General features: G+C 35.3%; 1 protein-coding gene and 2 pseudogenes across 1 annotated transcript; all 3 read left to right on the forward strand.

The window, feature by feature from the left end:
* The first annotated feature begins 3,093 nt into the window (after positions 1-3,093).
* Positions 3,094-3,514, forward strand: LOC125081413 (multiple coagulation factor deficiency protein 2 homolog; annotated as a pseudogene).
* A 7,563-nt stretch (positions 3,515-11,077) lies between these two features.
* On the forward strand, positions 11,078-12,188 carry LOC125080963 (hsc70-interacting protein-like; annotated as a pseudogene).
* Positions 12,189-16,743: 4,555 nt separating this feature from the next.
* On the forward strand, positions 16,744-17,637 carry LOC125080482 (elongation factor 1-alpha 1-like). Its single transcript, XM_047694363.1, has one exon. The coding sequence runs from the start codon at positions 16,744-16,746 to the stop codon at positions 17,485-17,487; it is 744 nt and encodes a 247-aa protein (XP_047550319.1). The 3' UTR covers positions 17,488-17,637.
* Positions 17,638-17,962: the final 325 nt, after the last annotated feature.

Genomic DNA, 17,962 nt, shown 5'->3' on the forward strand with positions numbered 1-17,962 from the left:
TGCCTAATCCATTTATCCTTTTTTCCTTTCCTTAGTAATATTTCTTGAACATTCTTGGATTCCTTCAGTTTGCACAGTTTTCTTAAAAGTCATATGTTTTTGTTTTTGTTTTTCTCCAACACAATGCAGCTTGCTTTGTTGGATTGCTCAGTGGAGACCATAAAGAGATACTTGCTAATAATAATCACTATTTCACTAAGTACAAATTTTGTTAAAAGTAAATCTTTGATAACCATATTTCTCTGAAAATGAATCATCCTTAGTTTCCCTTTCTCCTTCCAAATGCAATCCAAAATAGGGAAAGATGGTATCTGTTCTTTCACAGTTTCTCATAGTTGTTTTAGTAATAGTAAATAATAATAATTATAATTAATATTTGTTGAATGAGTAATATGTACTAGACTCTAACATACTTACATTAACATATATTTAACAACCCCATGAAAAGCATAGTATTATTATCCTAAAATGGAAAGTGAAAAGAGGTAAAAGAGCTCAGATAGCTATAAAGTGTATAGGAACCAGAATTCAACAATATCTCCAGAGCCCAAGTTTTAACCTGAGAATATTACTTTCTATGTAATCATAAACAGTGTTTATTTACACTATTACAACACTAGTCTACTGTGTTATATTCTCATAAAAGGTACCTTCCACTCTCTAAAAGATATTCTGAATGATATAAATTCATTGAAAGAGGATTTTTCTTCGTCTTCTAAATGATGGTTCAATTTACATGAACTCTCTAAGCACTTTCAATTCTAAGAAACTATGGTTCATGTGTTTTATAACTTCTTCATAACCGAGCTGAAATTTTAACAAAATCCCAAATAGGTTTCCCTTGTTAATCAGACACTTTTTAAAATTAGCCAAATATATTTTAAGTATTATAAACTGAAATGTTGGTTATAAAACAATTCATTTTTTTTTCATTAAATTTTATTTTTTATAAACATATATTTTTATCCCCAGGGGTACAGGTCTGTGAATCGCCAGGTTTACACACTTCACAGCACTCACCATAGCACATACCCTCCCCAATATCCATAACCCCACCCCGCCTCCCAATCCCCCTCCCCCCATCAACCCTCAGTTTGTTTTGTGAGATTAAGAGTCACTTATGGTGATATGAGGGAGAGGAGATGCAACATGGGGGATTAAGGGGGTAGGAGAAGAATAAATGTAACAAGATGGGATTGGGAGGGAGACAAAACAATTCATTTTAAATGCAAATATAGGTGTCTCTGTTACTCTATGAAGGAAAATATCATTGTCCAGTACTCAACCTAAATTTTCAGGTTTTTTCTATTTTTTTTTTCATTGTTGTGGACAAGAAAAATAGAGATATATTTGGAGAAAGTGTCTATATAAAACTGGATATAGAAAAGATATTAGAGACACAAACAAATGTATTAGATAGTGTGTGTGTGTGTGTGTGTGTGTATGTATATATACAGAAGTAAATATACTATGTGTGACATAATATAGCAATTTATTTATCTATAATATAGCAATTTATTTATCTAAACATACACACACATGCACACACACACATACTTATCTATTCCCAGTGGCTCAAATCCTGAGATTGCAGAATAGCCAAGATGGTTTAAATGATCAAAACTGGATGTTGGCAGAGTTCTTCACCTCTACAACTTTGCACAATATTTTCTCTTCACAGAAAATTCTTGTTCTACCACTTATTTTCCTATTGGACTCTCATTCATTCAAATACCTTTTTCTTCTATTCTCAAGTTATTCATTTATGAAATAAAACAAATAAACTGGACTGCTAATACTATTGATTTGAATATGCAGTGGCCTTTTCATAAAGATTACATGGGAAAATGTATTACTTAACTTCAGATTGTCTCATAGTAAAAGGGCATAAAATAATACTAAGGACTCCAATGGATTTTGAGTGTTCTAGTATAGTACTTTGCAGGAACAGTGTGAATTAACAAAGAGAAAATCAGGGTTGTTGAAAAACTTTGAGGCAAAAAGAAAAAAGAAAAGGTCTCTATGGTTACTATGGTTACAAGGACAAGATCAAATGTAAAGATATGAGATAATTGAGTTGATATTATTCATGAATTTTCTTGTGAACTTTGTTATCTTTGAACATTAATCCATCTCACAACATAAATGAGGAATTAACAAACCTAAAGATAATAAAAACATTACTGAAAGGATAGAAGGTAAGGATCAACACATAGTCCTCAGATGGAAGCTGTCTAAAATCTTTCAAAAAAAAATCTTCCCATGATACTTTGTGGCTTTTCTTTATTGGTGGCTTCCAAGTTCATCTCTTGACCTTATTTTCTAGACCTGTATTTTTCAACAATCTTTGAAATCTCCATTATGTTTTTGAACTCAAGGAACATGTTGGAAAGAAGAATTCTTCCTTCTCAAACATTGCTATGGCCAGCCTTTAAGCTAGTTTTTAACATTGAGCAGAGGGAGACTCTGCCAAGCTTGAATCATCAGCTCCTATTTCTGGGGTGTTATTTCTATGGCTTGGCATTTAATATATTATGCCAGTGTTCCTTGTCAGAATTAATTTTGGCAAAAGACCACTATTATACTGACTAACTGAATCTCTAGTTACAGAATAATGTAACACATTCACTTTTCTAAATGTTCCCAATTAAAATATTAGAAGTATGAGTATTGAATTATGGAAATTCCTCAATACAAAGTCTACAAGAGAGAGAAAAACTAAGTTTTAGCTGTTTGTACATTTCAAAAACATAGAATTATTAAGCTTTTAGAATGCAAAAAGCTCTTTCCAGTAAGAAAAAAAGGGTAGGTAGTATTTTACCTTTCTCTTAACTTTCATCACAAAAATATAAATAAAGTAAGGCAGCATAATTCATAACATTATTGTTCATACTCTAGAATTTTATAATATGTATTAATTAAATTTCAATAACTAAAAACAAACAACCAATTTATCTGGGAAATTCTTCCAAACCTATTCCCAATTAAAAACAAGTTAAGATTATCTTTAAGAAATAAGGAAAAGTTGGCTGGAAGTCTTCATGTATGAGGAAAACTGCTTGGAAACTAGGGGAAGCAAGGGTACTGGTGACCATGAGGTCTATATGGCTGCTCAGAACCCCCTTCCTGTGTGGTCTGCTTTTAAGCTTCAGGTGCCAGGGCTGAAGTGCCTGGAGTGAGCTTCCCCCATCCCATAGTGTGGGCCTGGATGAGAACACAGTACATGACTAAGAGCATATCATGGAACATCTAAAAAACATCATCAACAAACCAGAGGTGGAGATATGTCCACAAGAGCTACAGCTCTGTTATTCCAAAATGCTTGATTATGATGACAATAATTTGCATTATGACTAGAATTTTCCATAGCAATCACTCACTTCATAAGGAGGAATAGAATGAATAGGCACCACCAATGAGTGAAGCTGAACTGATTAACTTGATGGTGTTTTGAGAAGGATGACAAGAACAATGATGAATACATTGTGCTGAATTTGCTAAATCACTGCAATAGACATTGTTTGGTCATCTAGTTATATGCAAATGTCATCCATTATAATGTGATTGAACACTTTTGGTAATGCAAAATAACACATTTTGAACTACTGCTGCATTATTTTGGTAAAAACCTGTAGCAGTTTATTACACTAGAGTGAGAAAGAGAAATCGAGAGAAATAGAAAAGAAATGGGACATATTGTAGTCCTCATGTACTGTTAAATTTCTTATTGGACAAGAGCTTGGTTAAAGATTCCTTTTAAGAATGTTGGATAATTGGAGCAGAGTAGTCAGGAACTTGACTATGGAATATCTCTGGTCTCTTGGTTTTCATTCATGCTCTCTGGAAAGTAAGACAAACTTTGCCTAGTGGACACATGTTTCAGTAACAGTGAGGGAATGGCATGAATGCCAGATGTTTCCAGATGTTTCCCCTGGTATGTCCTGTCTCTTTAGATGACTGTGGTCAGTATTCTGCAAAGTTCCATTTGGCCTGAATGATGACTTGTTTTAGGCAAGTGTGTATTAGACTATTTCAAAGCAACAACATAAGAAGAATGTTGGACACTAAGTTCAGCTAGCCTTAGAGTCTAACATTCTGTATCTTCTATGGAAATGATACACCACTGACCTAAGTGATTAGCATTATTTTAGTTTTTCAGTATTAATAAAACTGCTGTTTTATACTTTATTTCTTTTATGTCTTCTTCAGTTTAGAAGAGAGCCTGAATTGAAAAATATTCTTTATTTTATTTATTTATTTATTTATCAGAGAGTGAGAGAAAGAGAGAGTAGGAATAGAGGGAGAGGGAGAAGCAGGCTTCCCATGGAGTAAGGAGCCTGATGAGGGACTTGATCCCAGGGTACTGGGATCATGACCTGAGATGATGGCAGACGCTTAACTGATTAACTGAGCCACCCAGGGATCCCCAAAAATGACCTTTATTCTAATCATTAGCAAATGTTAGCTTTCCTAATATTTGTATTTAACCTTTATTTCTAGGGTTTGTTTTTGTGGTTTAGAAATTATTAGGAATACAAGGACTTTATCCTTCATGCTTGGTGCAGCAGGGGTAAAACTACTAGTCGGTCTTGCACAAGTGAGGAGAAGATCACCAAGCCCAATGATTAACAAGGCTGCAAGCTATATTTAGAAGGAATGGCATTTAATACCTATTCTAGCTTAAATATGTGAATTATTTCAGATCAGGAAAGATTAGAAAAGACCTAACAACTCTTAACATTGTGAATCTCAGTAATGGTTGAAAATTATAATTGTAATTTGTAATTTGGTTTATTGGATGTGATAAATGTGCTGTGATAGCAAACTAGACATGATGGTTGAATGGGGGAAAACTGCATAGCATTTTCTGTAAGACATATAAAGACTTAATTTCTTTATTTAAGTATTTTTATAAGTAAACATATGTGTTTGTAAAAATGCTTTCCTGGATCAAGTATTTGTGCAATCAGAGCTGAATTATAAACTATTCTTGTAACATCTAGTTATTTTGAAAGATTTATATGATGAATCTGGGATATGACCAATAAAACTGATGAAACAAAAAACAAAAAAAGAAATAAGAAAAAGACATTTTCAATTTCCCTCTTTTTGATATAGAAATCAAAGTTATCTGTATTTTCTTATTTTTTATATAGGGAAGTATTATTTTCAATATAGAAGTTGCAATTTTTTAAAAAGATTTTATTTATTTATTTGACAGAGATCATAAGCAGGCAGAGAAGCAGGCAAAGGGGGAGGGGGAAGCAGGCTCCCTGATGAGCAGAGAGTCCAATGCAGGGCTTGATCCCAGGATACTGAGATCATGACCTGAGCCCAAGGCAGAGGCTTAACCCACTGAGCCACCCAGGTGCCCCTAGAAGTTGTAATTCTTAATGATATTTATTGTTTTTATTTTACATTCTGGAGATAGAATAGATTTTCTTTAAGTGTAGAAGGTATATTGTTAAAATAAAAGTAAGGTAAACTCTCAGATCATTAGTCAGCTATGAACCATTATCTTAATATAAATTGTAGTTAAATGAAAAATCTCAATTGGAAACTTAACTAAGTTAAGAAAACTTTCAAATAGTAATATGCAATGCTAATATGGGTACTATATACTGATTTTTATTGTGCAAAAGAGAGTAGTAATATAAGATAATAAAACCAAGAAATTACTCTGCAAGGGAAAATTAAGAGCTTGGGTATCTCTAAACAGGGCTTTCTCTCACAGAAATGTTCAGGGAATATTCAGGTAAAGTGTGACTTTTCAATTTCTAATTTTAATTTCTAATTTAAAATTATTTGTGTGAATATTCATGGAATTCATGGAGAGAAAAACAGAGTTATGTACTGTCCAAAGTGTTTTTAAAAATCTTGCTATTCATAGAATGATTAAACAAATAATGATGATACTCAAAAAATGTTGGGGCACCTATGTGGCTCAGTGGGTTAAGCATCCAACTCTTAATTTCAGCTCAGCCCATGATCTCAGAGTCATGGGATAGAGCCCCACTGCACCCAGCCCTGTGTTGAGCTCTTTGTTGAGGGTGGAGCCTGCTTGGGATTTGCTCTGTCCCTCTCCCTTTGCCCCTCCCCCTCTCATGTTCACCTGTGCATGTGTGTGTGTGTGCGCTCTCTTTAAAAAAAAAAGGAAATGTAAAGACCTTTTAAATATACATTCTACAGATTTTATTACATGCAAGTTTGTGACAAGTTCTTCAAGTTTTCATTTTTAGTCCCTATACATTTACACACCCAAAATGAATGATGAATTTACCAAATGGGACAGAGTGATTTGCAAAATTTCTCTTTCATAAAATGATAAATTCTAGTGACAAATTACACTGGATTTTATGTCATTTTAATTATATTTTATGCAAACCTCTCAATAACAAACTTGTCATCAAAAGTGAATGATACTAATTACTTATAAAGAATGCCAACACAATTTTTCCATTTATTTATTTTTTTTAAATACTTTATTTACTTATTAGAAAGAGAAAGAGCATGATCAGGGGACTGGGAGACAGAGAAGCAGGCTCCCAGCTGAGCAGGGAGCCCCATGTGGGGCTTGATCCCAGGACCCTGGGATCATGACCTGTGAGCAGAAGGCTAGACACTTTACGGACTGAGCCACCCACAATTTTACCACTTATACATTACTTATTTGACATGAATGAAATTAAACAATCTCATTGGCTTTGAAAGTTAGAAGAAATTTAGAGATTATCTATATCAAAGGTCATTAATTGCTTTACACAGAAAAGTCCATGATGGGCTTTTAGAATGCAGGTACTCAGATCCTTCTAACCACTCATGTCTTCTCCTCCACTAAAATGTACATATGATACTAAAGCCTTATCATTTAAAAAATAATTCAAGTGAATATATACACGTTTGTTTTAATAATATATATGCAATATATATGCTAATAAATGCTAATAAAAAGGCTTTAAAAATCTAATCCTGTATTTTAAAGGCATAGAACAGTTTAGCAGAAGTGATGTTTTTATGTAAAGGCAACATAAGGGTCTTCTCTTATTTCTCAAAACAAGCATAGGGCAATATTACATTTATTAGACCTGAAAGCGATGATAACTATAATCTTTGGAAGACTGTAACCCAAGATTTTGAAATGAAGGAGACCCCAGAACCCCAGCTGAGGTATAGTGGTGCATAATAGATCAGACCAACTAATTTCCAGGCTCCTAAACTGGACAATAATAGTGTGCTTTTTGTCATTGTTGTTATTTGTTTAATGTAGCATGCTTCCCCTAAATGAAAAACTTAAATTTAAATATAATTGTTGTATTAAGTGAGTATGTAATTGCAAAAATAGTCAATTGTATATGTTATCCATTAAAATCACATTTTTATACCTTTAAATGCTCTAAAATCTGTGTGAAAACATAATACATGCCCTAAGTGCCCAATACCAGGAAGCTAGCATTCCAGCTGTGAAATAAAATCTTTTGATATTTAGCTACAGAAAATAAATATGCTAAATCATGAGAGTCTATTATAAACTTTCAAAAGGCATATAGTATTTAGGAAAAAATTCTTATAATAAGAAAATTATTATAATATTTTAATATATAATATATAAAATATATATATATATATATAAAATATAAATATATAAATATATAAAATATATAAAATATTATAATATATAAAATTCTTATAATAAGCAGGGGAGGAATATAGTAAAGAAAATAATTACAACCCAGAAAAAAACAGTGATTTTTCTTTTTTTGCCATTGTGAATGATCAAATTTATAATCCTCTTTATAATTGTGATTTGGGTTTTTATTAAAATCAATATATGTTTAGTTGTTGGCTAATGCAGCATCCAAATTATATCAGAATTTAAACTTGAGAATTTAGTTAAACATCACCTACCTTGAGAAATTAACTTAAACAATTAAGTAAAGATTGAATTAAACAATTAAAAAAGAATTGTTTATTCTGGAATTAACTGAAGATCTTAAAAATTGAAAATACCCAGTTTTTATCTCTGGGGATTCTGATTTTGGATGTAGGTCTGTGATGAGTTCCAAGAATCTCTATTTTGAACAAGCTACTTATGGGATTGTGATATGTACTATACATAAGACCATGGATTCAATGGACTGTTAAATAAATCCTACAAAATATGGTGGAGGATTTGATGGAAAATTCTAATTAATTGTAGTAGGGCTCTTGATTCAAAACACAGCTATGGATTCCCAAGATTTTTTGCTTCCTCAATTAGATTTTAGGTGTAAGACTTTGTTCCACTTTTTGTTTATGTGCACTTTCTCTTTTATAAAGTGATAGAATTTTCAACATAAACTATCTTGTGAGTGCTTTATGGGTTTATTTTTTTTTCTTATGCTATTGTAATTAATGCATAATATATTATATGAACACAAGCCAGAGTGTTGCATATTAATAATCTAAATCAAGAGTAACTATCTTGGCAGTACTGCTATTCATATGACACTTCTCATTTAGGATAAATTAAGTTTTTGTGGAGTTCTAAAGTGAATGATTTGTTGTCCTTATAAATGTGTGCACTTCAATTTGTCTTCGAATTCTTACTAAGTTTAATATAGTTGTCTATGGGGTAAAATATTTAGGTAGTTATTTTTTTCTTAAGATTTTATTTATTTATTTATTTGAGAGAAAGATAACACAAGTGGGATGTGGTGGGGAGAGGCAGAGGGAGAGGGAGAAGCAGGCTCCCAGGTGAGCAAGGAGTCTGACATGGGGTTCTAGCCAAGGCTGGATGCCAGGATCAAAAGATCATGACTTGAGCTGAAAGTAAATGCTTAACCAACTGAACCATCCAGGCATCCCTATTTAGGCAGCCATTTAAAAGAATCATCTGGAACATACATTGAAATATCTCTTCAAATTAATATTGATTTATTTTACAAACTTAAAAATTTCAAAAGGAAATTCAGGGAGAAAATTGTGATGTTTACCCAGTTAAAGTTAGGGACAGTTGTGAATAATTCTTAAAAATTCTTAATCAGGGCGCCTGGGTGGCTCAGTGGGTTAAGCCGCTGCCTTCGGCTCAGGTCATGATCTCAGGGTCCTGGGATCGAGTCCCACATCGGGCTCTCTGCTCAGCAGGGAGCCTGCTTCCCTCTCTCTCTCTGCCTGCCTCTCTGTCTACTTGTGATCTCTGTCTGTCAAATAAATAAATAAAAATCTTTAAGAAAAAATTCTTAATCAAAGTGCATAATTTTTACCCTAAAGTGTCTCTCAATCCCCTGACTATGTACTCAAGTAATTCCTCAGCCAGTGAGTTGTTGCAGAATCATCCGCATATATAAACTGAGTTTAAGTAGTCAAAAAGTCTGCTTGAGAATTTTGCTTTGTGCCGTAATCAAACCAGTTGCCCTGAAAGTCTGTGCTGTAGCAAATAAATTTATTTTAGATAAAATATGATGATTAATGCATTCGTGGTCTCTACATAATCAATATTTTATGATAAAGAGAGAGAAAAAAAGAGAAATTCGAACTCAAATTTATAAGTGAATGCTAAAGCTGGACAGTGACCATATCAGCACTGAGATCCCAAAACAGACTTGAAGCTAAAAGAGGTGAATCTAAGATCATTGTAAGCGAGGCTGCATGAAGAAGAATATAGTGGTTTTTAATGGATAGTTAGCCCTTCCTCAAGCAGAAAAAGTAAATCTCTTGGGGCACCTGGGTGGCTAGGTGGGTTAAGCCTCTGCCTTTGGCTCAGGTCATGATCTCAGGGTCCTGGGATCGAGCTCCGCGTTGGGCTCTCTGCTCGGCGGTGAGCCTGCTTCCTCCTCTCTCTGCCTGCCTCTCTGCCTACTTGTGATTTCTCTCTCTCTCTCTGTCAAGTGAATAAATAAAAAAAATCTTAAAAAAAAAAAAAAAGAAAAAGTAAATCTCTTTAGAAGAAAACATACTTAATTTCCACTCCAGTGTTCCCTAGGAGTGAGGTCATTCACAGATAAGTGAAAAACAAAGATCACATAGAGAAAAAGGCCTAATGAGTAAACATTTGCTGATACAACTAACAAGAGGGCATTTCAAATGGCCACTTACTGTTGGTAGAGATCCTGATCCACCCTCAGTGGTGTTGGGCTTCCCTGAAGTTGTCAGAGAGATACCCATTCCATCCTGTGGCAGAGTGAGCCTACCTGAGCTGAGAAATGAATCTGGGTCACTTTCTTCTGTTGAATAGGGAAATGTAAAATAAGTTGCCATTTGTCCCTCAAATCCTAGGGTTCCAAACAAGTCTGTCTTCTTTTTACAATCTTTGAGAGTTCTCCTTTGGTTGCTTCTTGTATTATTCCAGGGTTTATAGTCGTGTTTAGAAGGGAGGGGCAGGAAGAAAGAGGATTGTGACATTTTGACTGGAAGTTAACCTGCCATTTTTGAAAATGTGACTAATAATTAGTCAATTCTTGAAAATTTCCAGACAAGGATGAAGTCTGAGAGAACATTCTAGAAGCTAGAGTATCTTTACTGATGTAATCAATTCCAAGGTACTCTTTGCCCAATCATAAATTTCCCAGACATTCACCAAACATGATTATTTTTTTTTCCTCTTCCTGAGGGGTAAAAAAGTGTGGATAACAAATTTGTCCTGTTATTTTTTTCAGTATAAAATCAAATTAAGATTTTTCTTCATCTTTGTCAAAGGTTTAATTTCATAATATTTCTATAAATAGTGTATCCTGCGTTTACAAGTTTCTGTGAGAAAACTTTGGCCAAAAATTGTGTCCATATAGGACTTTCATATAGTCCTATGAAATGTCTACCCTAACCCAGTGAATCTGCCTCAAATGAAATGAAAGAGGTATGAATTGATCTCATCATTGTACCATTTCAGCTATAAAAAGACCTGAATATCTTCCTAATTTGAGGTAGAGATTTTTGTTTGTAATCCTACAAATTGTAGACATTCCAGAACTGCTTAGGAATATAAATTAAAATAGAAATTCCACACTTTCCACATGGTCATGCTGAGCTAGTACCCGCGCCTGTTATCGGGTAGCAACCTCAGCTGTGCCTGCCGCCTGCTGCCTGCCACTGCCTCCGGAACATGGACCCCCGGAAAGTGAGCGAGTTTCGGGACTTCATGAAAATGTGTAAGCAGGATCCGAGCGTTCTGCACACCGAGGAAATGCATTTCCTTTGGGAGTGGGTGGAGAGCATGGGGGGTAAAATACCACCTGCCACTCATAAAACTAAATCAGAAGACAGTATCAAGGAAGAAAAATCAGATAGTAAGAAGGCAGAGGAAAACATAAAGACAGTCAATGAACCATCAAGTGAGGAAAATGATCTAGAAATTGACAATGAAGGTGTGATTGAACCAGATACTGATGCCCCTCAAGAAATGGGAGGTGAAAATGTAGAGATAACCAAGGAAAGGATGGATCAGGCAAATGATAAAAAAGTGGCTGCCATTGATGCCTTAAATGATGATGAACTACAGAAAGCCATTGACTTGTTCACAGATGCCATCAAACTAAATCCTCGCTTGACCATTCTGTATGCCAAGAGAGCCAGTGTCTTCATCAAATTACAGAAGCCAAATGCTGCCATTTGAGACTGTGAAAGAGCTATTGAAATAAATCCTGATTCAGCTTAGCCTTCTAAGTGGCTTGGGGAAAGCACATAGACTGGGCCATTGGGAAGAAGCAGCGCATGATCTTGCCTTTGCTTGTAAACTGGATTATGATGAAGATGCTAGTGCAATGCTGAAAGAAGTTCAACTGAGGGCCCAGAAAATTGCTGAACATCGGAGAAAGTATGAGCGAAAACATGAAGAGCGAGAGATCAAAGAAAGAATAGAAAGGGTTAAGAAGGCTCAGAAAGAACATGAGACAGCCCAGAGGGAGGAAGAAGCCAGACAGCAATCAGGAGCTCAGTATGGCTCTTTCCCAGGTGGCTTTCCAGGGGGAATGCCTGGTAATTTTCCTGGAGGAATGCCTGGAATGGCAGGGGGGATGCCTGGAATGGCAGGAATGCCTGGGCTCAATGAAATTCTTAGTGATCCAGAAGTTCTTGCAGCCATGCAGGATCCAGAAGTTATGGTGGCCTTCCAGGATGTGGCCCAGAACCCAGCGAGTATGTCAAAATATCAGAGCAACCCAAAGGTTATGAATTTCATCAGTAAATTGTCAGCCAAATTTAGAGTTCAAGCATAATGCCCTTCTGACAAATAAAGCCCTTGCTAAAGGAAAAGCAGCTTCGATCACCTAATGGATGTCACAGTAAAACAAACCAGTGTACCTCTGACCTTCTCATGAAGAAAGCTGGGGTGCTGTGAAGAGAATCCCTGACCTTCTGCTCCCTATGCAACTGAAACATTCTACAATGGTTTGCCATTAGGCTGTTCATTCAGATAATGTTTTCCTAACCAGGAGCTACAAACTTTAAACTCTTTTTAAACCTTAAAAATATTTAAAAACATATTAAAAGGGTGTGTTAGTCCCTACATTTTTCTTTATTAATCATTTCATTTTTTTTCCTTTGGATTAATTGGGCAAGGAAGATACTTCAGTGTCGAAGATTTATTGTTCAGTTATAATGAGTAAAATAAAGGTTTATTAGTGGGAGGCAAATAATACATTAAAATAGATGAAGTTTGAGTTGGGAAAAAAAAATAAAATAAAATAGAAATTCCACAATCAGGGGGTAGAACACAGTGTGACTGTATCTGAATTTTACATAAGGTTGTTTTGAGTTGAAAATAAAAGGATCTGAAAATAAAACACATCTAACCGTGCAGTATTTCTGGTCCTCACAGTCTACTCTTACACTTGCTTTCATCACCAGAGATAACCCTGATCCTGAAACTAGTACTCAATATTCTCTTGCTTTGTCTGTTTTTTTTATAACTTTTTAATATGGGTATAAAATTTTGGAACTTATTAAAATTTTGGAACTTACTAAAACTTAATATTATATTACTAAGATCCATTGCATATGGCTGGTGTCACATGAATTATTCATTCTGGCTGCTATGTCATCATTTGCCCACTATTCTACCTTATGTCTTCAAGATTCAGAGTATTATTTTTGTTTGATGAGTTTTAAGGTAATAATTTTATTATTAAAAATTACTTGGGTTGCCTGGGTGGCTCAGTTGGTTAAGCATCCATGGGTCATGGTCCTAGGGTCCTGGGATCGGGCCCTGTGTGGGGCTCTCTGCTCAGTGGGGAACCTGCTTCTCCCTCTCCCTCTCCTCCTCCCCCTGCTTGTGCTCTCTCTCTCCCTCTCTGTTAAATAAATAAATAAATATTTTAAATATTTAATAATAATAAGTAAAATAAATAAAATCTTTTTAAAAAATGACTTTAAGAGCAGGCCATGAAATAACAATGGAAACTAGTTTTGAACCAAGGATCAAGTTTGTGCACAAAAGCTTATTTTTAAAGTGAGGTCAACTTTATAAAAACAAAGAAAAAAGTCCTTTCAGATTTCAATTTCCAGAAAAATGACATCTTCAACTACAAGTTGCGCAAAATGATGAATTTGCACTTACTGAAGTGGGTTTACAGGAATGAAAAGGAAATCCATAGATGCCACTAATGGAGAAGAAACAGAAAGGCTGTGCAAAACGATGCAAACTCATTTTGCAAATCAAAAAATCCTTGGAATAAATAAAGACAACAATCCTATGTTTGTTCTGCTAGGGACTTCAGATTAACCCTATTTTCATCCTGTGAGAATCTTGAGGAAGAGAGTGATACAAAATTTGATCCAAAACCCATGAAATTCATAGAGTGCAAAGCAGAAATAAAGGTAAAGCTGTTCTGGAGGGATCATTTTATAAGCCAGTCAACCGACTTTTCTTTTAAGGAAAAAAACTCCCTTCAAAACATAAGCACACAATGAAAAATTTCAAAACACAGACAGAAATAATTCTCTAGGAAATGATAGAATTATATGAAAGAGACAATATGTAAGTATGCTTAAATTGGCTAAAGTAAAATTTTTAAATATGATAAACTACAAACAAAGCATAAGGCCTTATTAAAGATATGACTTGATAAATGCCATTTTTTTTTCTGTTTCACTTGGAAATAATAGTAAGCGTCATGTAAAAAGTATAATTTTCTATAAGGATAGAGTTTATGCTAATTGTAATATATAATCTCGTCACTAACATCTTTGCCTTATGGGCAAATATAGTAAATAAATAAATCTCTGAATACAGAAACTATGGCCTGTTTTCTTTATATATTGAGCAACTCCCTAGAACTGAAGATAAATTTGCTACCATCCTACAGCTTTACTTGAAACATAAGCACTCACCCACAATACCAAATAATACAGAAAACCAATGAAAGTAATGGTTTCTCTTTCCCCCTACTGCCTGCTCTGTCATACTGGTTTATTTTGTAGAATAACAAGACAAGGAAGGAGTCTGTGTAAGGTTTACTAAGACAGTGAGAAATGGTACCTGAATTATTAGTTAAATCTTCCCTTTTAATTCAATCATAATTTTTTTGGAAATTAGGATAAAAAGCTGGATTATATCCCTTACACAGCATAGTGGGATTCAAAAGCCACGCCTTCATTGTGTTTTTCTTCTTTATGGGATCAATTTTCCATATGGTATTTCCAGTTCTTACAGGAAAGTTTGTATCTTGGCTTTCTCTCTTGTAAAACACATGTTCTTGAGTTCTTGGAATCTGATTGAACATCCTCTGTCTCAGAGGATGCCTAGAGGCTGTTTTTACGTTATCTCTGGGGTTTATACACACACAGCCTCCAGCCAGAGACTGGGCTTTGATTATTTTAACTTGAGAGGGTTTTCTAATTGTGGGTGGGCACAGACGTAATCTTCCCTTTGTCTTTTTTTTTTTTTTTCACACAGATTTTTTTTGAGCCAAAAAAAAAAAAAAAAAAGAGGAAGAGTAATACATTCCTATCCATGCTTTCGTCATGCTGTTAAGATTTGCAGCATTGCAAAAAGAAAAGTAAAGTAGTTTGGGTTAAACAACAACAGCTTTGAAAATAGAAGCAAATGCATGTTCAGGTACAAAGAAATAACAAAAATAAAAACTTAAACCCCTCAGGCTCTATTTCTGCATTTTCTAGTCTTAGCCAAAGAAGAGAAAGAGAAAACTCAGAAAGAAAAGCTCTTGTGTGGGTATATGTATCCAATGTTGCTGTCATGCTAATGTTCAGAATCTCATGAGAAATCTTGGTTTCCATAGTGAGTGCAATTTTATGTCTGACACACTGCACTAATATAAGATGGTATGAATGTTGACAGACTATATAGAAAGCAAAAAGACACTGAAGCCAACATAAGAGTATCTGCTAAATCATAATCTGGAATTTCCTTTGTTATGTTCTGGCAAATTTCCCATTATCAAACTAGAGTAAAAATAGTAGTACTACTGGGGATTATCTAGTATGAACTTGTCCAGATTTTTTCCTTGCCCCTTAAACTTAAATACTGTTTGTCTCTTTATTTCAAGTATCTGACCTTGTCTACATTAATGAATAATCAAGGGCATTCAAGATAAAAACTCTAATTTCTTTCCTTTAAATTAAAACTTTATATGCCCATTTGTCCATTTTTAATAAAAGTATACCACATAGCTATCATAATTTACCCTTTACAAAGTACAATTTCTCAAGTATGCTTCAGAGTAGCTCTGGAAGTTAGATGGGAAAGAAAATATTCTGTCTGTTTGATGAATAAGGAAACAGAGGTGCAGAGTAGTAAATGGCTTGGCTAAATAACCAGTCTTAGTAAGTGATCACACCACAGGATTCTGCTTACCAGCCTACACAATCTGGAGTCAGAATTTCTTTTTTTTTTTTTAAGATTTTATTTATTTATTTGACAGAGATCACAAGTAGGCAGAGAGGCAGGCAGAGAGAGAGGAGGAAGCAGGCTCCCTGCTGAGCAGAGAGCCCGATGCGGAACTCGATCCCAGAACCCTGGGATCATGACCTGAGCAGAAGACAGAGGCTTAACCCACTAAGCCACCCAGGCGCCCCATGGAGTCAGAATTTTGAGTCAAAATCTTGTTCCTATCATAGCTTCCTGGGCAAGGAACCCCTGAGTTCTTTAATTGTAAAATTGGAATAAAAACTTACTGTATTTTAGATTTTTGTGAGAATCAAAAAATTTATTATATGCAAAGCATTTAGGACAGCACCTGTGTAGACATCCTTAATACTGTTATTATTCCTTGAGAAGTAATTATTTTTTTCACTCATGTGAAACCTTAGACCCTTACTTATAACTTGTATTCCTTCCCTCATCCTAGTCTACTCGTATTCTCCCCCATTTAGTCAATTTACCCATGATCTGCCTTGGATCTTTTTCTTTCTGTCTACCAATATGATCAGGACTCTGTCATATATAAGAAAACCATCATCGTTAATCCTTCAAGTATCATCCTTTTCTCTCTCACTCTTACCCTACCTTTTTTTTTTCCCCCAAAAGCCATACATCATTTGACTTTCCAGCTGGAAATGACCTTTTAGTTCTATCACTCTTGTTTCACACATTAGGCACAGAGAGCCCAGAAAACTGAGTGCTTTGTGCAAGGAGAAACAAGGCACCAGCCTAGAGGAGCAGAACTAAGTCCTGAAATCTGATCAGGCCCTGTGAAGAAACCAGTGTTTTTTCACAGTCCCATTTGTACACCCCAGCTTACCCACCAAGTTCCTGCCTTTGCAATTTTTGATCCATATCTTTAAAAACGAAGACTTTGTCTCACTCTTTTCAGCATGCAAAACTCTCAATTTTCTTTTACATGTTTGCTCTCCAATATAATCCACAATGTTGAGTTTCCTATTTTAATTCTCCTTTTAAAATGTATTCTTTTGCCTCTCCAGGACGTCTACAAAATTGGTGGTATTGGCACTGTCCCTGTGGGCCGAGTGGAGACTGGTGTTCTTAAACCTGGCATGGTGGTCACCTTTGCTCCAGTCAATGTTACAACTGAAGTCAAGTCTGTTGAAATGCACCATGAAGCTTTGAGTGAGGCTCTTCCTGGGGACAATGTGGGCTTCAATGTCAAGAACGTATCTGTCAAAGATGTTCGTCGTGGCAATGTGGCTGGTGACAGCAAAAATGACCCACCAATGGAAGCAGCTGGCTTCACAGCTCAGGTGATTATCCTGAACCATCCAGGCCAAATTAGTGCTGGATATGCACCTGTGCTGGATTGTCACACAGCTCACATTGCTTGCAAGTTTGCTGAGCTGAAGGAGAAGATAGATCGTCGTTCTGGAAAAAAGCTGGAAGATGGTCCCAAGTTCTTGAAATCTGGTGACGCTGCCATTGTTGATATGGTTCCTGGCAAGCCTATGTGTGTTGAGAGCTTCTCTGACTATCCTCCTCTGGGCCGTTTTGCTGTTCGTGACATGAGACAGACGGTTGCTGTGGGTGTCATCAAAGCAGTAGACAAGAAGGCAGCTGGAGCTGGCAAGGTCACCAAGTCTGCCCAGAAAGCTCAGAAGGCTAAATGAATATTATCCCCAATACCTGCCACCCCAGTCTTAATCAGTGGTGGAAGAACGGTCTCAGAACTGTTTGTGTCAATTGGCCATTTAAGTTTAATAGTAAAAGACTGGTTAATGATAACAATGCATCGTAAAACCTTCAGAAGGAAAGGAGAATGTTTTGTGGACCATTTGTTTTTTTTGTGTGTGTGTGGCAGTTTTAAGTTATTAGTTTTTAAAATCAGTACTTTTTAATGGAAACAACTTGACCAAAAATCTGTCACAGAATTTTGAGACCCATTAAAACAAAAGTTTAATGAGAAAAAAAAAATGTATTCTTTTATGACTTCAGTTCTCATATTTGGGTCTTTAATCCATTTTGAGTTTGTTTTTGTGCATGGTATAAGAAAGTGGTCTGGTTTCATTCTTTTCTGTTTGACTATCCAGTTTTCCCAACATCATCTGTTGAGGAAAAGGCATTTTTCCTAAAGCATATGCCTGC

Source organism: Lutra lutra, chromosome 11 (genome assembly GCF_902655055.1).
Source record: "Lutra lutra chromosome 11, mLutLut1.2, whole genome shotgun sequence".
NCBI lineage: Eukaryota > Metazoa > Chordata > Mammalia > Carnivora > Mustelidae > Lutra > Lutra lutra.